At 51.8% G+C, this 21408-nt stretch overlaps 2 protein-coding genes across 2 annotated transcripts in view; one reads left to right on the top strand and one right to left on the bottom strand.

The window, feature by feature from the left end:
- THAP4 (THAP domain containing 4) overlaps nt 1–4780 on the bottom strand; it is a gene marked incomplete at its 3' end in the record, with an annotated part of 52558 nt that extends 47778 nt beyond the window's left edge. The window contains exons 1-2 of the mRNA XM_080690243.1: nt 4637–4780; nt 668–1818 (exon numbers count right to left, since the gene is read on the bottom strand). Coding sequence (XP_080546369.1) covers nt 668–1818; nt 4637–4713 — 1228 coding nt within the window. The 5' untranslated portion in view covers nt 4714–4780. The remainder of the gene's footprint in view (nt 1–667; nt 1819–4636) is intronic.
- A 496-nt stretch (nt 4781–5276) lies between these two features.
- ATG4B (autophagy related 4B cysteine peptidase) overlaps nt 5277–21408 on the top strand; it is a gene marked incomplete at both ends in the record, with an annotated part of 29540 nt that continues 13408 nt past the window's right edge. Inside the window, 4 exons of the mRNA XM_080720053.1 lie at nt 5277–5631; nt 16772–16873; nt 17005–17076; nt 20364–20462. Of these exons, the coding sequence (XP_080576179.1) occupies nt 5277–5631; nt 16772–16873; nt 17005–17076; nt 20364–20462 (628 nt within the window). The remainder of the gene's footprint in view (nt 5632–16771; nt 16874–17004; nt 17077–20363; nt 20463–21408) is intronic.

Genomic DNA, 21408 nt, shown 5'->3' with positions numbered 1-21408 from the left:
AAAGTTTTAATATTGAATAGATAATAAAAGAAGTAATCACTGAAGTCCAAAATGATTTAACCTGCCAGGCATCATGGTACATGCTTGTAATCCCAATACTTGGGAGGCTGAGACAGGATTGCAGTTCACGGCCAGCCTCAGCTACTTTTTGAGGCCCTTTGCAACTCAGTGAGACGCTGTTTCAAAATAAAGAATAAAATAGGGCTGAGGGTGTAGCTCAGAGGTAGAATGTCCCTGGGTTCCATACCTAGTACTGGAAAAAAAAAAAAAAAAAGATTTAACCTCAGGATATTCATAAACAGGTATGGGAAGGATCCCCCAGGACTAATCAGAGTCTCCTACACTCCCTAGGAGCTTACTTGGACTGTTCCTTTGCTGAGACACTCTGACTTGCTGGAACTTGGGTCTGCCTCAGCACGCCTCGGGAGCAGTCCTCCCACCCAGGGGACAGCCTGCTGTCAGGTGCCAGGGAGTGAGCAGCGCAGACCCGACGTGCCGAGCCACCTCCTGACCGCAAAGCCCTTGCTGACGGGCCTCCTCTGTGACCAGGTCCTCAGCCATCAGAGCCCCCCCAGACCGGGCGCCTGTGACCCACACAAAGCGGGCATCGGCCACACAGCAGGAAGACCGCCCGGGAGGGAGGCAGGGCGCGCACGCTGGTACTGACCGCGGCTCGGGGGCAGCAGGCCACTCAGGTAGGGGACGCTCGCTCTCCTCAGCGCGTCCAGCTTCTCCCGCAGCTTGCGCACCTGGCTGTCAGAGCGGCTGACCCTCTGCCGTAGGCTCTTGAGCTCCCCGTTCTTCTTCTCCACCTGCTCCCGCAGGCAGCACACCTGGCTCTTGCTCTGCCGGGCCGAGAAGCAGTAGGAGTGCAGCGAGTCGATGAGCTTGCAGGCCCCTGACGCCGACAGAATGACCTCGTTGATGGACATGGGGCTGGCGTCGCTGTGCTCGCTCTGCACGGCCTCCGCCGCGGGCTTCGGGGTGACGTCGGTCGGCGGGGCGGAGGGGCTCTGGGCAGGCTTCTGGGGCGTGGCTGTGAGGGAAGAAGTCGGGGGGCTCTGGGCCACAGGCCTGTCAGGCCCCGGGCTGCTCCCGCTTCCGCTGGGCTCCGCGTCTCTCTTCAGCCTCTTTCGGTCGATGGGCTCTCGGGGGACAGAGGGCTTCTCTCGAGTGTGCTTGGAGGAAAAACTGTAAGAGTGAAGTGAGCCAATGAACCTGCACGCCCCAGACCCTGGGGGGGTAAAGTCCTCCATGGACATGCCGCTCCTGTCCTCCCCATCAGCGGAGGTGGTGCTCCTGTCACGGGCCTCTGCGGCAGACACGTCGGCCTGGCTCTGGCTGATGGCTGCTGAGGCAGCCCGTCCATCTCCTGGAGTTCTTTCCAGAGGCTGCGGCATCTGCTCCTGATGGCTGGCGTCTGGGGTGGCCCTGGGCGCATCCCCTTGCAGCACGGCTCGCTTCAGCTTGCGTGGCTCTGGCTTGGCCATTCGGCTTTCGCTGGAAGAGGGTGAGGAGCCTGCGGCCCCTTTCCCTGAAGCCGTGCTTGTCCGTGCCCTCAGGCCCCCCGCAGCCTTGCTGGCATCCTTCCTCCTGGCTCGGCCATGGCCTCCAGCCCCTCTCTTCTTCTCAGTGAGCTGGAAGATGGAGGGCACCGCTGTGGGCTTGAGCAGGCGGTGCTGGTCCTCCAGCCTTTTGGAGAAGCTGTCTTTGGTGAAATGTTCACTGCAGAGAAATGAGTACTTAGTGGGAGTCCAGTTATCTCTCTGAACAGCTTTTAACCACTGGATCAGGCGTTTTGAGTCCTTTAGGGGAAACCTGCAGGACAAATGTCAAAGCACTTAGAAACAAGTAAATGTCTCCCCTAAAATGATCAGCTAAAGAAGAAAAACAGGTGTTTTTGCAAATAACCAAATCTGTACTGGCTTCATCTGCTTAAAAAAAATGCTTGACTAAAGGCTTAAGGAACATCTACCTGCCGATTACTAGAAACAGAATGAAAGACACAGCGTCTGCCTGCCAGGAGCCTGCAGTCTGGGGCAGTCGGGAACAAAGCACACTGCTCCTCCAGGCTGTGGCAGATGCTGCAGGCACACGGGAGGCTCGAGACACAGAGAGAGGGCATCCAGACAACTGTAGGACCTCCTAGAAGCTGACCACTGGCCAGCCTTCCTGAGGTGCCTGCAAGGTAAGACTCTAGGTACTGAAAGTAGGATGGCTGGTCCCTACTCAGAGCCAGGCAGTGTCGGCCACAAAGATGGGAGCAAGCGGTTGGGAGGGCATCCCAGGGGCCCAACACAGGCTGCCCAGCTGTGGCTCAAGCAGCTGGGCATGTGGTCACCAGCTCTAGAGGAAGACTCAAGAGCGAGAGCTCTGTGTTCCTCTGTAATTCCACTACCAGGAGTAAAACCAGGAAATAAGCTGCACGCCAGCTGCAAAAGGACAAATACCCAAAATACTTATACAACATTTTACCTACTCATACAGATATTGTATATACTATAAGAGGCACCGAGGGAAGTCCAATTCATAGAGACAGCAGAATGATGGTTACAGCTGGGTATGGTGGCACACACTTGTAATCCCAGTATCTGGGGGATGGAGACAGGAGGATTGCAGGTTCAAGGCCAGCCTCTACAACTTAGATTCTGATATGTATAGCTGGGTAGGTATAGCTCAGAAGTAGAATGTCCCTGAGTTCAATTCCCAGTACCACCAAAAGAAGGAAGGAAGGAAGGAAGGAAGGAAGGAAGGAAGGAAGAAAGAAAGAAAGAAAGGGATGGTAGTTACTAGGAATTCCAGGGGAAAGGGAAATGAGGAATGAGTGTTTAATGTGGACAGAGTTTCAGCTTTACAAGATAGAGTTCTGGAGACAGATGGTGGTGATGGTTACCTAACAGTGTGAATGTATTAATGTCTAAAGTGTGCACTTAAAAGTAATTAGAACAAGCCAAGCATGGTGGTGTACATCTGTAATCCCAGTACTTGGGAGTCTGAGACAGAAGGATTCTGGGTTCAAGGGCAGCCACAGCAATTTAGCAAGACCCTTTGGAACTTAGCAAGACCCTGTTTTAAAGTAAAAAATATAACAGGGCTGGAGGTGTAGCTCAGAGGTAGAACAGCCCTGGGTTCAATCCCCAGTACCACAAACAAAAAACAAAACAAAAAAGATTACCACAGTAAACTTTATGTGTACTGCCATAATTTGTGTGTGTGTGTGTGGCACTGGGGATGAACTGAACCCAGGAGCTTGCTACCTCTGATCTATACCCCAGTCCTCTTTACTTATTTATTGCTTGTCTCTTTTAGTTCTGGGGATTGAACCCAGGTGCATTTTACCTCCAAGCTACAGCCTCAGCCCTGTTTTATTTATTTTTATTTTGAAACAGAGTCTTGCTAGGTTGTTGAGACTTCCCTCAAACCTATAATTGATTCTCCTGTCTCAGCCTTACCAGGTACTGGCACAAGCTACCACACTCAGCTTATGCCATAATTTCAAACTACAGAAGAAGAAGAAGAAGAAGAAGAAGAAGAAGAAGAAGAAGAAGAGGAGGAGGAGGAGGAGGAGGAGGTGGTGGTGGTGGTGGTAATGGAACAGGTCCCTGAAGATGCTGAATGAGACATCTAATCATTTCTTCTTTATTACATAATAAAATACATAATAATCATCTCTTCATTGAAGTAAGATCTGTATTTAGGAAAACAGCAAACTGCTGGTGATGGGGTGGGTGCCCACGTTCCATGCTCCTTCATTCACCTGAGCCTGGAGCCCTCCTGGACCAGGCAGGTCCTGCCAGGCAGGATATGGCCCCACCTTCCCACCTCCTTTCTCCTCCAGGGAGCCTCACTCCAGAGGGCCTGTCCTGGGCCTCTGCCCCACAGCACGTTAGGCCGACACGAATGCCAACAACAGCCTTCCTTGCAAACGTTCTGCCTCGTTTTCAAAAACAGAACTTCTGGGACACGTGCTCTGACAGCAACAAGAAAGCAGGCTGGCCCATTTCTGAAATAATCTAATGTTACTGGTTCCCTGGATAGACCGTAACGACTTAAGACTCAGAGCGACCACGGTGAACTTTCAATAACCCTATAAATAACATGTACCATTCCTGTCTTTAAAACTTAACTAACGCGAAGCAACAGAACAGATCCCAGGGCCAAGCAGCTTCCTAGGCATGATGCCGGGCTGGGTTTCGGGCTGGGTCCTGGGCAGAATCCCCGGCTGGGTCCTGGCAGGATCCGGGGCTGAATTCCGGGCTGGGACCTGGCAGGATCCGGGGGCTGAATTCCGGGCTGGGTCCTGGCAGGGTCTAGGGCTGGGTGCAGGCTGCATCCCGGGCTGGGGCGCAGGACGCAGCCTCGGCGCCGGGCCTCCCGCGGAGTGGCGGGGCCCGGGAGCGCCCGGCCCGGCCCTCGGCTGCTGCCGTCGCCGGGGAGGGGACCCGGGGCGGCGGGCCGGGCCTGAAGGCCCACTCGGCGCGGGCGCCGGCCCGAGGCCACGGCCGAGACGCGCGGGCAAGGTCACGCGGCGCCGCGCCCTCCCGCCCGCCGGCCTCGGCTCCGCAGCCCGGCCTCCGCGCGGCCTCAGTTTCCCCGCCGGCCGGGGGCGTGGCGGGCCGGGCGGCGGGCCGCGTACCTGTGGAAGGAGACGGCGCGCTTCTCGCCTTTGCCCTGCCGGTTGGAACAGTTCACGGCAGCGCAGCAGATCACCATCGCGGGCTCCAGCCCAGCGCGCCGCCAGGCTCCGGCCCTCGCCGCCCGTCCGCCGCCTGGCCCGCCCCAGGGAGCGCGGCGACTCAGCCGGGACGTGGGCCGGCCTCGCCGTACGGCAAGATGGCGGCGCGCTGCCTCCCGCCCCGCCGCACTCCGCTGCGGCCCCGGCGCGCAGCCCCGGCGCGGAGCCCCGGCGCGGAGCCTCCGGCGCGGAGCCCCGGCGCGCAGCCCCGGCGCGGCGGCGGGCGCGGGAGCCGCCAGGAGGGGCGAGTCGGGACGGCGGCGGCGCGCGCGCCCGTCCGTACGGCAAGATGGCCGCCCCCGCCGCCCGCGCCGCCGCCGCGCCCGCGCCCGCGCCCGAGGGGCGGGCCTCGCCAGGTGCGCCGGGGCCGGCCGGGCGCCGCGAGCCCTGCCCCGCGCCTACGTGCGGCCGCCCGGGCCGCCCGCCTCCGTACGCCGACATGGCGGCGCCCGCGCCCGCCTGGCCCCTGCGGCTTCCCGTCGCCGCGTCGCGCTGAGCCCGTCGGAGCGACGCCGCGCTCAGTCGGCGCCCCGCGGCGAAGATGGACGCAGGTGAGGAGGCGGGCGCCGGGCTCTCCGGGCGGCACCCTGCCGAGCCCGCGGCCCGGAGCGGCGGCGGGGCCGGGCGGGCGGCGGGGAGGCAGGCGGCGGGCCGGGCCTCGCCCGCGGAGAGGCCGGAGGGGTCCGCGGCCGGCTCTCGGCGGCCACGGCCCGCGCATCTTCCGTGCGACTGGGAAGAGACGGCGGCCGGCTGCGCCCTCGCGGACCCCCGGGCCCGGGCGCGCCGTCGTGGGGCGTTCCTGCCGGGCGGCGGCCGCGGGCACGGCGCCTTCGCCCTCGTTGGCGAGGTGGTTCGGAGCCCGCAGGACGCGCGCGGCTCGCCGCAGCAGGGGCACGGCGGGCACAGGCGCCCTGCTCGTCGCCAGCATCATTCGCCTTGGTCACTCCCTGGAGGAGCGACTTGACCTTACTTCAGTGTCCCCTAAACCCTAAAGGAAGACTTTCCTCTCGCTTACATCTCCTCGTCATCCTGAGTGGCAACGGTTTTGCGTTGTCCCCCCCCCCCCCCCCACTGGCAGCTGCAACATAATTTAACTAGATCTTCCTTGGGGATAATGCACAGGGATAATACATTTCAGTGGTTGGTGGCATCCCGTCACTTTGGTGCTAGGTGGCCACCTTCGGAAGCAGGAGTTCTGACTTGTCCAAGGAGCATGGTGGCCAGATGTGTGTTTTGTGAGGTTTGTTTTTTTTAGAATGAGTATAAGACTTTGTCTTACTGTTTGCTGGGAACCTAAAGTGGGGGAAGGAATAGAATTATTGACTTCTTCGCTTTTTTCTAGATATTACTGTTTGGTACCTAAGGCTGTTCACAGGAGAGACATGTCTAAGTTAGAAAGCAGTTTAAAACAGTTGGTCATGTTACTTGAAGTGTGAAAATCACGTGCTTGTAAGAATACAGCATGATGGCACCTTAATAGGACACTGAATGCTGTTACTTTGGGATTAAAGCAGAAAAGTTGTTAGCCGGGCGTGGTGGCGCTTGTAATCCCAGCATTTGGAGGCTGAGACCAGAGGATCAGGATTTGTGGGCAGCCTCAGCTACTTAGGCCCTGTGCAGCTCAGTGAGACCCTGTTTCAAAATAAAGAATAAAAAATAGGCAGGGGGTGCAGCTCGGAGGTTGAATGCCTCTGGGTTCCATCCCAGACCTGCAAAAAGGAAAGAAAAGTTGTTTATATTTGGAGATCTTTATTGGTACTGGTAGAAGCATCCATGATGGCCCGGCATGGTGCCACACACCTGCAATTCTCAGTACTTGGGAGGCTGAGACAGGAGGATTGACGTCTCTGCCGCTTAGCAAGACCCTGTTTCAAAATAAAAAAGGGCTGAGTGAGTGTACAGCTCAGGGATAGGATGCTCCTGGGCATAGCCCCAGTTCCAAAAAAAGTATGTGATGATTTTAGGGTATGATCAGGCAGTTTCCTTCCGACATAATGCTGCAGGTCCTTTTAGGTAATCAGTGGCCACCTCCCTTGATGCCCGGAGTCCTTCCTTGACCATGTAGAATACAGTTCCTCGTTCTTAGAGTTGTTCCTTCCATAACCTACATTCATTATTGAGTGCCAAATATGTGCTGGGCATTATTCTAGGTTTGGAACAATGTTTACAAAAGAAGGCACAGCAGACAAGAATTGCTGTTCTCCTGGAAGACCCAAGGAGAGCAGCAAGAGGTGGGGCTCCTGTGGGATAGAGGTGGGGCTCTGCAGAGAGGTTGGAATTGCAGCTAGGATGGCCAGGAATGTCTCAAAGCAGTGCAGGAGGAGGGACAGGTGGGCTGATTGGGGGCTGCAGGAGGGCAGGGCCATCAGGTGCCCTGGGTGGGGGCAAGGAGCTGGGCTGAGGGCAGGAAGGTGACTTAGGCCCAGTCAAGGGATTGGCCATTTATTCTGAACAGGATGATGAGCCTTTGAAGATTTCAAAACGAGGAGCAACATGATGGGACTTGTGTTGAACAGACTCTGGCTCTCCACTGAGCACATCCTATAGAGGGCAGGGACAGCAAGACCAGGTTAGAGGCTGTTCTCATGAACTAGGGGCAGAGATGCTGAGACTCAGGTTGGGTGGGGAAGAGGTTGTATTCCCAGTGTGCGGTGAAGGTCGAGGCAGTAGCTTTGCTTGTGGATTGGAAGTTGGGAGAAAGACAGGAAACCAGGAGGAAGTGCGAAGTGGCACTGCCCAGCGGGCTCAGATAGGGAGGTCTTGTGGGAGCTTTGCTTCGTATGTGCTGAGTGTGTGCTGCCAGAGGTGTCTGCGTAGCAGCGTCCCGGGGCCTTCGGGTCTACAGGCTTGGAGCTAAGGGCACGGCCTGTGCTAGGATGTCAGGGAACCACATCAGTGGAGGCTGCCGGGGTCTGGTGTGGGTGGGTTAGAGCAGAGGCCAGCAAGGGAGCCCCGGGCAGCTGGGGTGGGGAAAGCTGGGAGGCCGCAGGCTGAGGTGGGTTGTGTTCTCCACCAATCCCCAGCACTGTCCCAAAACACTCCTGGTTTGCAGAGCTGCCAGGAGAGCACCTTGATAGCCATGTGCTTGTTCCTTGAGGGTAGGGTTAGTGTTTGTGCTTGAGTCTCCAGTCTTCACATTGTGTCTGGCACATGTGCAGCAGTCAGAGAAGCAGAACCTGAACCAATAACTTCTACATTCCTCTTCTGTAGTTGAACATCACTAATTCAGAAAATCAAAATTGTCCAAATGCGCCAAAACCTGAAACTTGCCGGGCATGGTGGCGCATGCTTGTAATCCCCGCGCTTGGGAGGCTGAGACAGGAGGATCGCACAGGTTGGAAGCCAGCCTCAGCTACTTAGTGAGGCTCTCAGCAACTTAGTGAGACCCTATTTCCAAATAAAATATAAAATAGGTCTGGGAGTATAGCCTGGAGGTAGAAAGCCTCTGGGTTCCACCTCCAGTACCACACACACAAAAAAAAACAAAAACAAAAACAAAACCCTGAAACTTTTTGAGTTTTGACATGATACGAAAATGGAAAAATTACACACTTGACCTCATGTGACAGGTTGTCATCAAGACAGAATCACAGTGAAGGTATTATATAAAATCATCTAGAGAGTGTGTGCATATGGTAAACCATGTGTGAAACATACATGGATTTCATGTTTAGGCTTGGGTCTCATAATAAACATGCACATATTTAAAAATTTAAGATTTGAACACTTCTGGTCCCCAGCATTTTAGCATTTCATAAGGGGTACTCAGCTTGTATAAGATCTTTAGTTCATAGGGTTTTTACATTAACTCGAGTCCAGTCTGTAAACATAAAATGTCAGTGACTGTGGGGCAGTGGGTTTAATGTAGACATTCCATCCATCATGTTTACCAAAGCAGTGTTTTCTTGTTTTGTTTTGTTTTGTTTTGTTTTGTTTTGTTTCGGGTCTGGGGATGGAACCCAGGGGCGTTCGAACTCTGAGCTCTGAGCTATACTCCCTGCCCTATTTTTTATTCTTTATTTTGAAACCGGGTCTCACTGAGTTGCAAGGGGCCTCACTGAATAGCTGAGGCTGTCTGTGAACCGTGATCTTCAGGTCTCAGCCTCCCGAATGCTGGGATTACAAGCATGCGCCACCACGCCCGGCTCAAAGCAGTGTTTTCTGATGTAGTTTTCTTTTTTCCTTCCCTCCCTTTCTTCTTTCTACATGCAAACTGTTGCCTTACACACACAAGCTTTCTAACAGAAAGGAGATTTCCTTCTGAATTTATAATCTTGTAGAAAACATCTTCTATTGGGCATGGTGGTGCACACTTATAATCTCAGTACTTGAGAGGCTGAATCAGAAGGATTGCAGGTTCATGGCCAGCCTCAGCTACTTAATGAGGCCCTGTTTCAAGAAAAAACAACAATATAGGACTGTGTATTAGGTATAGCTCAGAGGTAGAATATCCCTAGGTTCAATCCTTATAATTACAAAAGAAAGAAAGAGAAAGAAAAAAGAAAGCAAGCAAGCATCTTTAAAGTGAGGTGCTTTACAGTGAGCTTTAAAAGAAATCTACTTTTCTTTTTTTTGCAGTTCTTCCTGCTTTAAACAGGGAGACAATGCAATTATTACTAAATGGAGACAGGTTAAATTCACTAAACACAATTCCCTATTTTTATGCCTATCAGATTAATACTATTAAACCACAGTGCTTTTTTCTAACGTAATTACTGTGTTCTAGAATGTTTTCTGCGTCCTCTCTGGTTGTGGTCACTGACGTCCCAGGAAGGGGTATAGAGCACGCACTTCTGTAGGTGGGTGCAGGTGACCGGCTGGGGACTCCTTCCACGCCAGCCTTCTTCTAGGACAGAGTTACTTTGCTGTATTCCTTCTCCTGCACGTCCTCTGATTGACATCATCATGTGAGAGTGGTTTTCCTTCAAGGTTTGCCTCTTTATCTCAGGAGCCATGTGCACTGCTTCATAAGGGACAGGAGGTGGTGTGTAAAGATGATAAATTGTAGCAAGGGCTGGGCAGTGGGTTGGGAACCTCTGAGAGAAGCATGGTGGCTGCTGGCCTTGGCCAAGTGGAGCCCTGGTGCTGGTCAGTCTGTGCAGGATCGGGGCTTGTGAGCTGAGTTTTACACTGTCCAGGGTTCTCGCCCTGCTGGACAGAGCGGCCTGCCACCCACTTGATGGGTGAGGAGAGTGAAGCTTAGAGGAATTCAGGCCTGTGCCATGCAGCTAAGTGGGCTGGCTCCAAAAACAAGCCTTCATAGAGAAGTTAAGTGTGGCTATGGAAACTTTCTTCTTCCTCCATTTTTTTTTTTTTTTTTTTTTTTTGCGGTACTGGGGATGGAATCCAAGGGCATTCTACCTCTGAGCGACACCCACAGCCTATTTTTTCTTCTTTCTTTTCCTTTCTTTCTACTTTTGTGGTACTGAGGGTGGAATCCAGGGGCTTTCTACCTCTGGGCTACACTTCCAGATCTATTTTATACTTTATTTGGAAACAAGGACTCACTAAGTTTTTGAGAGCCTTGCTAAGTAGCTGAGGCTGTCCACGAACTGCAATCCTCCGGTCTCAGGTCTCGGCCCTCAGCCTCCTGAACGCTGGGATCACAAGTGAGCACCACCACGCCTGACTCTGCTTCCTCCATTTAAGTGAAGGCAGGGAGGTCAGGGGCTAAGTCCTGGCCCACTGTTGCCCAGGTGGTGTCTTTGTCCACAGCACCTCTCGTGGTTTCCTTTCTGGTGGGTTTGCTGGAGTGGCTCGTGCATACCTTCTGTCCTGCAGCACCACGGATGAGAGGCCTCTTCCAGTGACATGACAGCTGGCTTCTCTCTAAATGCAGTCACTGTTTTGAGGAAAAAGTTGTTACGTTAGATTCACTGTGGCACAAAACAAAAACCTCGGTGTTTGGTCCAGTCCTCTGTGTTGTACTAGGTGTGGTGCTCAGGCTGGGGGCAGAAGCGTCTCCTTCCCTCCTTCAGGGATCTGAGGCGGCTGGCCCTCCACATGTAGAGTCAGCGCTCCCTGGACATTGCCCTGTTTCTTCCTCACCCAGCCCTCCTCGGCACTATGATGTGCTCTTGGTGTCCTTGGGGTACAGAGAGGTGAAGAGGGCCTATCCCTGAGGAGGGTGCCACGTGGGGTGTGAGGAACAGCATGCACATGTGTCGTCAGGGGCAGTGGGCTCGCCCAGCAGAAAGCCCGCTGGGGAGGCTGGAGTGTGCTTGGAGGCTAGAGCGCAGGCAGGCGCGCTGGGGTTGGGGCCTCCCCGAGCTGGGTGCGGAGCTCCTCAGCGGCTGTGAAGCAGGCGGAGCTGTGGGCGTCCCTCTGTAGTGGTCCTCCCTTTGCGTTTCTTCCTCCCCAAGCTGGCTTTTGGCTTATGGCACAGCCTATAATTTTCATAGTTACAATAGTACCTTTGTGATTAATGTAATTAACACTTTTATTGCCTTCTCTGAAGTCAGTTTGCTGGTCTATAAAACTTGCTGAAAACCTACAAAATGCTGCTTCAAGTGAAGATGCCCAGTTCCCAAGCTGCCCTGGCCTTGCGACCCACCGCAAAGGGGCTTTTGTCCTCCTCTTTTTTTTTTTTTTTTTTTTTTTGCAGTACTGGGGATAGAATCCAGGGGAATTCACCCTTCAAGGTACACCCCAGCCCTATTTTTTTTATTAAATATTCTTTATTTTGAAACAGGGTCTCACTGAGCTGTAAAGGGCCTCACTAAGTAGCTAAGGATGTCCGCAAACCACGATCCTCCTGTCTCAGCTTCCCAAATGCTGGGATTACAAGCATGTGCCACCATGCCTGGCTTACCCTTTTTTTTTTTTTTATATATACTGGGGATTGAACCCAGGGGCATTCAACCTCTGAGGTACACCCCCAGCCCTATTTTATTTTTTATTATTATAGGATCTCACTAAGTTCCTGATGGTCTCACTAAGTTGCTGAATCTGACCTTGAACCTGGTATCCTTTTGTCTTAGCCTCCCAAGGGCTGGGATTACAGGCATGCACCACCAGGCCTGGCCTCTTCTTTCTCTTTTCTCCTTCCTTTGTTATCTATATATTTATCATGGGAAGCGGGATGTCTTAGTAGTTTCTCAGTTTTCTGATTCTGGTACCATCTGGGCTCTTGACTCAGCCATGTGGTTCTTTCCTGGAGGCAGGTGCTGCATCCCATGAAGTGGTCTGCAGAGATGCTTGCCCAGTGTGCTCCTTCGTTCTCCAGGGATTTAACCAGTAGCATAGCTTTATTTAAAGCTGGTGGCTGGAAGAGTTCCAGACACGAGTAGAATGTTCGAGCAAGATTGGAATCACTCTCTTGCAGTGCTGTAAATTGAAATTTGACAGGGTTGTTTGCCTCTTTTTCCCTTGAAAATAAACTCTCTGAAATACCACATGAAGCCTAAAGGAAAAAACATCGGTGCTTTCTTTTTTTCTTCTTTTTTGTGGTACTGGGGTTGGAACCCAGAGGCTTTCTACCTCCTGGCTATACTCCCAGGCTTATTTTATACTTTATTTGGAAACAGGGTCTCACTAAGTTGCTGAGAGCCTCTCTAAGTAGCTGAGGCTGGCTTTGAACCTGCGTGATCCTCCTGTCTCAGCCTCCCAAGCGCGGGGATGACAAGCGTGCCCACCGCGCCCGGCCAGCAGTGGTTTCTGAAGACATGAGATGGCTTTAGGGAGCAGCAAGGAACGACTGATGTTTTCAACTTCTTGGAAAGATAGGCCTGGACTTTGATTCATCCCAGCTTAGGTTTTTTTCCCTTCTTTTTGTGTGTGGGGTGGGAATACTAGAGATTGAACCCAGAGATTTTTTATTCTACTGCCTATACCCCCAGCCCCCCCCCCCTTTCTTATTTTGAAATAGGGTCTAAGTTGCTGAGGGTTTCATTAAGTTGCTGAGGCTGCCCTTGAACTTGTGATCCACCTGTCTTGGCCTCCTAAGTACTGGGATTACAGGTGTGCACCACTGTGTCTGGCTTCACCCCAGTTTAATTTTTATAATCATGTACAGAAACAATCATATGTAAAAAATGGGAGAAACCAACTTCGACTTCAACGTTTTTTTTTGTTTGTTTTTTTTGGTTTTTTTTTGCGGGTCTGGGGATGGAACCCAGGGGCATTTGACCTCCAAGCTATACCCCCTACCCTAGTTTTTATTCTTTATTTTGAAACTGGGTCTCACTGAGTTGCAGAGGGCCTTACTGAGTAGCTGAGGCTGTCCGCGAACCGCGATCCTCCAGGTCTCAGCCTCCCAAATGCTGGGATTACAAGTGTGCGCCACCACGCCCGGCAACTTCAGCGTTTTTACTGTCACCCAGCTGCCTGGTTGACACAGTCTCTGAAGGCAGACAGGTAAACACAGAAGAGCAGACTCCTGCCCTGTGCTGCCAGGTGCCCCAGGAAGGCTGGGGACGGTGCAGCTCTGGCTCTGCGCACCCAGGGTTACCCCGCTCAGGCTCTCAGGTTATAGGTTCCTGGCACTCACTTAACTTTGAGGTGTAGACTATCCCTTGTCATGCTTAGGAGGCCCCGGCAGCACCCAGAAGGTTGAGCTGGACCAGGTGAGCACAGCCCTCTCGTGGTGAACTGGTGTTATTGCCTGAGCTGCTGGGGACACTTTGTAGCCTGCGCCTGAAATATGCTGTCTCCAGTGAAGCCTTCTGGGCATAGTAAATATGTGTGCCTTCCACCTTGTGGTTCTTCACCCTTGATGTTAATGGCACTAGCCAGCTGGCGCCCTTCTGTCTGCCAGCCAGCGCCCCTGAGAAGACTTCACAGAAGCTTCACAGCTTGGTGGGGAAGCTGACCTGTTGTTATCCCATTTTATGGACAAGGATGGTCCACACTTAGAAGTTAGGTAAGTGGCCAGGGAACCTGTAACCTCTGAGTGCCAGAGCTGGGATTGAAGGCCAGCTGCCAGGGACCAGAACACACCCTGGTCCCCACCTTTCCCAGAGCACTGCACAGCACATGCATGCAGTCCACAGCAGGCACTTAGGTGGAGGCCAGTAGGAACTGGATGGAGGGCTGTTTCTGCAGAGTGAAGCTCAAGGAAAGAGGAAACCACAGGTGTGGTGTGAGTCCCTCTAGTCAAACGAATAGAACATGCACCTGTAGGTCTACGCATGAAAAGATTTGTTGATTGGGTGATGAGACCTCAAATGATATAGAATAATTCTTCAGAGTATATGTGTGTGTGTGTGTGTGTGTGTGTGTGTGTGTGTGTGTGTGTGTGTGAGAGAGAGAGAGAGAGAGAGAGAGAGAGAGACAGACAGACAGACACACACACACACACACACACACACTGGGGATTGAACCCAGCAGCATTCTACCTCCAAGTTACACCCCCAGCCCGATTTTCTTGTCTTTTTTTTTTCAGTACTGGGGATGGAATCCAGGGGCATTCTATCTCTGAGCTACACCCCCAGCCCTATTATTTTTATTCTTTATTTTGAAACAGGGTCTCACTGAGTTGCAAAGGACCTCATTAAGTAGTTGAGGCTGTCCGTGAACCGTGGTCCTACTGTCTCAGCCTCCTAATGCAGGGATTACAAGCATGTGCCACCACGTCCAGCTTTTCTTTGTGGTACTGGGGATGGAACCCAGGGGCATTCTACCTTTGAGCTACGCCCCTAGCCCTATTTTTTATTCTTTATCTTTTTGAAATAGGGCCTCACTGAGTTGCAAAGGGCCTCACTAAGTAGCGGAGGCTGTCCATGAACCACAATCCTGCTGTCTCACCTTCTAAATGCTGGGATTACAAGCATGCGCCACCATACCTGGCTTCCCCCAGCCCTATTTTATTTCTATTTTGAAACAAGGTCTTACTAGGTTGATGATAGTCTCACTACTTGCTGAGGCTGTTCTCAAACCTGCAATCCTCCTGTCTCAGCCTCCCAAGTACTGAGATTATAGGCATGTGTCCTATACCAGTCTTTAGTTTTTTTTTTTTTGTGTGTGTGTGTGTGGGGTACTGGAGGGTGGAACCCAGGGGGCTATACTCCCAGACCTATTGTATACTTTATTTGGAAACTAAGTTGCTGAGAGCCTCACTAAGTTGTTGAAGCTGGCTTCCAACCCATGTGATCCTCCTGTCTCAGCCTCCCAAGCACAGGGATTACAAGCGTGCACCACCACACCTGCCTGTCTTTAGTATTTTTAATAACGGACATATGTCATTCTTATGGAAAGCAGGACTATTACCAGAAATTCAGATGTGGGAAGAACTCATAGTGTCTTGGATTCCCAAAAGGTCTCCATGTACTTGCAGGTGAAGGGTGAGAGTGGTGGCGCCACTGGGGCTTGAGAGGCAGCAGGTGAGGGGTGTGCGTTCAGTGCCCTTTAGAGGGCAGCTACACAGGTGCCTTTGCCTTGACGTGGCCCTGGAGCATGCTGTGCGCATCTTGTCTGTGGGCCTGAGGGTTGCGGGTCCTGCTGGCTGGTACCTTTTTTTTGTGTGTGTGGTACTGGGAGTGGAACCCAGAGGCTTTCTACCTCTGGGCTATACTCCCAGACCAGTTTTATATTTTATTTGGAAACAGGGTTTCACTAAGTTTCTGAGAGCCTCACTAAGTAGCTGAGGCTGGCTTTGAACCTGTGCAATCCTCCTGTCTCAGCCTCCCAAGCGCAGGGATTACAAGCATGCACCACCACACCCGGCGGCTGGTATCTTTTTGAAAACAGGATGGGACATGGATGTTCTTACCCACAGTTCTCTGGATTAGAGGACCCTGGGGCCTTTCTCTGATAGCTGTCAGGTTTCGTTAACAGAGCAGATAGGCACCAAAGCTCTGTGGCCTCCCCTACAAAGGAGCATTGCTGCCTGGCAGCTGGGGCACTTTGGTGGCAGCCTTGATGTGAAAACATGGCCCAGGCCTTGGTCTCTAGGCCCTTGGCAACTAGCTCCTTTGGGGTCTTTGCCGAGGGTCCTCTTCGTTTCACACTCTACAGTTCATTGTTGCTGAGACATCAGGGTGGACGACCATCCTCAGTCTTCCCGCAGCAACTTGGCTCTTTGCCTTCGTGACAGCATCTCCTGACCGCATGTCAAGGTGACATTTGGTCAACCTTAGGATGTCCATGCGTTTTTCCGGACACACTGCCAAGGAGGCATTTGGTAGGCTCTAGGATGTTTATGAACTTCTGTGTTCTCCAGAGTCTACAAAGACAAAGGGGGTGGTGTCATTTTACTTTGGTCCTGTAGGTTTAAGTGTAAGACAGTCAAGTGCTGGAGTCAGGTGGCTTCCCTCCCCTTGTCCCTTGAGCTGGCCCCAGCTTAATCTTGCCATTGTGTGTCAGCTGCCAGATACTGACTCAGTGGCTTAAATCTTTGTCCCACCCTTCAGTGAACAGCTGTCCTGCATGCATAGTAGACATTACTTGTTCCATGTTTTCGCCATGGGAGGCTGCTACTGAGAGCTGCTGCTGATTAGAAGTCTTGCATGAAGATGACTCAGAGTCAGAAATGATAATTCAGAGAAAGTTATTATGTTTACTATTTGGGGTGGCTGGAGGAGGAGGTAGTGTGAGTCTCCTGTTCCCTGCAGCCACCGCTTTTCTTTTATAGAAGATTTAAACAAGTCATCATAAAAAAATCATTAAACACAGGAGCTGGCAAGTTGTCACGAGTCAAGGTGAGGAAAGGCAGCAGGGCACTGATGGATGAGCCTCTAGGAAGGGAGGGCTGAGAACTGCTGGTCGACAGAGAAGACGCCGGAGGCCATGCTCTGCTCACTCCCTTCGGGCCCCTGGGAGTGTGTCTTCTTATGGACAGATTCCACCCAGCCGGTCCTGTGCACACAGCCGAGTCTGACAAGGTGTCGATCGCAGCGTGCCCTCTCAGCCGGCTCCCGGTGTGCATTTTATGTGTTTGCTTTTTGGTTGGGACTGGTAAGAGTGAGGTGCACTAGTGCCCTTGGCTGCAAGCACTGATGCTCATTCTCCTCTGTAGTGCATAAATGCCATGAATAATCATTTGGTATCACTTCATAAAATTATGAGAGCCAAATCAATGCATGTCTTTGGTCTCCACAGCCACTCTGACCTATGACACTCTCCGATTTGCTGAGTTTGAAGATTTCCCCGAGACTTCAGAGCCTGTTTGGATCCTGGGCAGAAAATACAGCATCTTCACAGGTATTGCCTTGTTGGAACCCACCCCACTGCCTGCTGTCTGCAGAGCGTCTTGTGAGTAATTGTCTGCTAACTCTTGGGTGTTAGCCCACTTACAAACTTAAGGCTTTGTGTCTTCTCTTACACAACCCCAGAGAAGGACGAGATCTTGTCTGATGTGGCATCCAGACTTTGGTTTACATACAGGAGAAACTTCCCAGCCATTGGTGAGTAGCCCACCGTGTCATGGCCTGTTACAGAAGACATGCTTCAGGAAGGAGCTTCCACTTAAGAATTGCTTCGGGGTACCAGATGCTTGTTCTGTCTCCCTAGCAACCCTGGGTGAATCAGCTGGCTGAAGTGTCCTCATACCCATTGGTGGTAGAGCAGACTCCAAACCCAGGCTCCTGGTTCTAGGTGGGCAGTGATTTGTCTGCCTGCAAGTCATGGCTTCTTGCTGTGCTTGAAGTGAGCGAGCATCAGGGATTGTTATAATGTGTTTTTTGTTTTTGGTGGGATGGAATCCAGGGGCATTCTACCTTTGAGCTACACTCCCAGGCCTAATTTTTTTTAATTATGTATTTTGAAACAGGGTCTCACTGAATTGCAAAGGACCTCGTTAAGCAGCTGAGTCTCTCTGCGAACTGTGATCCTCCTGTCTCAGCCTCCCAAATGCTGGGATTACAAGTGTGCGCCACCACGCCCGGCATGACAATGTTTTAAGCATATAAAGCCAGATGGAATGAGAAGTAATGTCCACAGTAGGACACTATGTTGCCTCGGAAGTTTGAACACATGTCCTAGCTGTGTAGTATTTCTTGTATAGGTCCAGATTATGGAAACCATGGCCCATATCCCTCATCTTTTCTGTTTATTTGCCATGACTACAGGGAGATGAAGGAGAGGTGTACAGGACATGCCTCCATGTTAATAGTGAAGTAGACTCAGCTAGGCCGGGCCTGGTGGCACATTCCTGTAATCCTAGTAGTTGGAAGACTGACACAGGAGGATTGCAGGTTGAAGACCGGCCTCAGCAACTGAGCAAGACATTGTTATAAAATAAATACGTTAGCCAGGCGTGGTGGTGAACACTTGTAATTCCCACGCTTGGGAGGCCGAGACAGGAGGATCGCGCAGGTTCGAAGCCAGCCACGCTGGCTTAAGAGACCCTGTTTCCAAATAAAATATAAAATAGGTCTGGGAACGTAGCCCAGAGGTAGAAGGGTTTCCAGGAACCCCAGTACCACCAAAAAAAAAAAAAAAAAAAAAAGTTAGCCGGGCATGGTGGTGCACACTTGTAATCCCAGCATTTGGGAGGCCGAGACAGGAGGATTGCTGTTCATGGATAGCCTCAGCTACTTAGTGAGGCCCTTCACAACTCAGTGAGACCCTGTTTCAAAATAAAGAATAAAAAATTGGGTAGCGGGTGTAGCTCGGAGGTCAAATGCCTCTGGGTTCCATCCCCAGACACGCGCAAAAAAAAAAAAAAAAAAAAGGTTGAACACTCTTGGGTTCAATCCATAGTACCAAAAAACAAAACAGAAGAGGAAAGCTTCACTGTTGTGTTCCGTGGGTCGGGTGGAGGTTGGGGATCAGCTCAGCCTTGAACTTGAGGCCAGATATTACATTGTCACAATGGCCAGGTCAGGAGCTGGTTCTCCCCTGGATAGCATTTCATCCCTTCTCAAAAAGTGAAGTGAGCAGGAAGCTCACAAGTTCAAGGCCAGCTTCAGCCATTTAGTGAAACCCTGACTCAAAATGAAATAAAAGGGGAGCTGGGGGTGTTGCTTAGTAATAGAGCACCCCCACTTTAATCTCTGGTATCACAAATAATAAAAGCTGGATATGGTGGCGCAAGCTTGTAATCCTAGTACTTGGGAGGTCAAGTTGAGGACTGCAGGTTCGTGGCCAGCCTCAGCATCTTGTGAGGCCCTCCACAGCTTAGTGAGAGTTTGTTTCACAATAAAAAATAAAATAGGGCTGGAGGGATAGCTTGGAGTTGCAATGCCCCTGGGTTCGATCTCCAGTACCACCGTTTCAAAAATAAAAAGTAAAGCCGGGTGTGGTGGCGCACGCTTGTAATCCCCGCGCTTGGGAGGCGGAGACAGGAGGATCGCGCAGGTTCGTAGCCAGCCACGCTGGTTTAAGAGACCCTGTTTCAAAAATATAAAATAGGTCTGGGAGTGTAGCCCGGAGGTAGAAGGGCTTCCAGGAACCCCAGTACCACCAAAAAAAAAAAAAAAAAAAAATGCAGGGCGTGGTGGCGCACGCTTGTAATCCCCGCGCTTGGGAGGCAGAGACAGGAGGATCACGCTGGTTCGGAGCCAGCCTCGCTGGTTTAAGAGACCCTGTTTCCACATAAAGTTAAAAACTAGGTCTGGGAGTGTAGCCCGTGGGAGTGTAGCCCGGAGGTAGAAGGGCTTCCAGGAACCCCAGTACCACCAAAAACAAAACAAAACAAAACAAAAAAAAACAAAACAAAAATAAAAAGTAAAAAAATAAATGATATAAAGTAACCGTTATAGTCTAACATTGTAGAAGACCAAAATGTGAGGAAGTTGAGATGGGCATCCTCATAGGTTAACTGAATGACAGTTTGTCAGATGTGGTGTGGGAAGAGTTGCTCCTTCCATAGATAGATGGCGCCTTCTCTGAGGCTGCCCTCTGTGCAGCCCTGGTCCAGGATGACAGCCAGGGTTCTGGGCAGGAGAACAGGGCTAGAGATGTGTCTGTCCTTTGGGTGACCTGGAGAAGCTGGGGAGGGGCACGGTGGAAGAAGCAGCGTGTCGGGGTCCTGGGGACCAGATGTGGCCCACACCCCCTGTGCCTGAGAGACGAATTATCTCAGGAAGGGTGGTGTGGCAGGTGCTGCTCCTGGGGCGATGATGCCAGGCCTTGTGCCCAGGACTGCGCACAGCTGCCTGTTCTCCTGCTTCCACCCAGTTGGCCTCTTCGCAGCCTCGCGGTGGCGTTCCAGGACTGCTGCTGGGCTGGCTGTCACGCTGCACGCAGTCCACAGTGCACGTTGTGGAGGTCACGCTAGCCGGTCTCTGGGCCCTGGGGATGGAGCAGTGGCGAAGGCGCTGTGTGTCTAAGGGTAGAGAGCTGCCGCCGCCTGTGGCCGTGCGTGGCCCTGCCCGCGCTCTCCGCCACCTTCCTCGATGTTGCCTTTGGATCTTTGCCTCTCCGGTAGCTGGAAATGGCTCTCCTGGTTTAACTGCATTTTCTGGATTTGTCATGGGCTTATCCTCTGTTCCTTTGTTCACCAATTGTTCCTGTTGCCCGACTGACTTGTTCATGTGTGTTGACCCTTTTGAGGGCTTGCTGGTCAGGATGTCCCACCCCCAGCAAGTGTGACCCTTGCTCTGGGTCCTTAGAGATGCACCCTGCCTGAGATGCAGCTCGTGTCTGGGGGTCGGTGCTTGTGTTCGGAGTGGACCTGAAGCCTCCTGCTGCAGGACTCCTGGCCTCTGCCGCCTTCAGTCATGAGTGCTTCTCTCTGTCCACACAACAGGGGGAACTGGGCCCACCTCGGACACGGGCTGGGGCTGCATGCTGCGGTGCGGACAGATGATCTTCGCCCAGGCCCTAGTGTGCCGGCACTTAGGCCGAGGTGAGTCACAGTGCACGTGGAAGGGACTGTGGGGCAAGGAGGTTAAAATCGCATTGCAATAGCCTGGCGAGGTGGTGCACACTTGTCATCCCAGCACTTGGGAGGCCGAGACAGGAGGATCGCAGGTTCAAGGACAGCCTCAGCAAGTAGTGAAACTCTCATCAACCTGGTAAGACCCTGTTTCAAAATAAAAAAAATAAAATAGGGCTAGAGGTGTAGCTCAGAGATGAAATGCCCCTGGATTCAATTCCCAGTACCAAAAAAAAAGTAAAAAAAAAAAGCTGGGCATGGTGGCACATGCTTGTAATCCCAGCGCTTGGGAGTTTTGGGAGGCTGAGACAGGAGCATTGCACAGGTTCAAAGCCAGCCTCAACTACTTAGGCTCTCAGCAACTTAGTGAGACCCTGTTTCCAAATAAGTATAAAAATAGGTCTGGGAGTATAGCCCAGAGGTAGAAAAGCCCCTGGGTTCCACCCCAAGTAACACACACACACACACACACGCACACAAGTTAAAAAAAAGTAAGCTGGGCGTGGTGGCGCACGCTTGTAATTCCTGTGCTTGGGAGGCAGAGACAGGAGGATCCCGCAGATTCGAAGCCAGCCTTCCAAATAAAAATATAAAAATAGGTCTGGGAGTATAGCCCAGAGGCAGAAGGGCTTCCAGGAACCCCAGTACCAAAAAAAAGTAGAACAAGTAGAAAAGTTGCAGGTAGAACACAGGTTAGAACTGGGGCTTTTAGCCAGGCATGATCTTTAAACTACTGAAATTTTGTCTGTTTTTCTCTCTGGATTTGTTTTGATATGTTAACATTCAGAGATTTTGAATCCTGGAGAATTTGGCTTTTTAACTTTAGAAAGGTTAAAAAGGTTCAGAGAACATCTAAAGCTCGAGATTGTGTAATAACAGTTCCTCATACTCATAGTGAGACTGACTTTCTACATTT

Source organism: Muscardinus avellanarius (assembly GCF_963383645.1).
Source record: "Muscardinus avellanarius genome assembly, chromosome: 2".
NCBI classification, from domain to species: Eukaryota; Metazoa; Chordata; class Mammalia; order Rodentia; family Gliridae; genus Muscardinus; species Muscardinus avellanarius.
The sequence above is the reverse complement of the archived record's forward strand: the minus strand, read 5'-3'. Positions and strand labels throughout refer to the sequence as shown.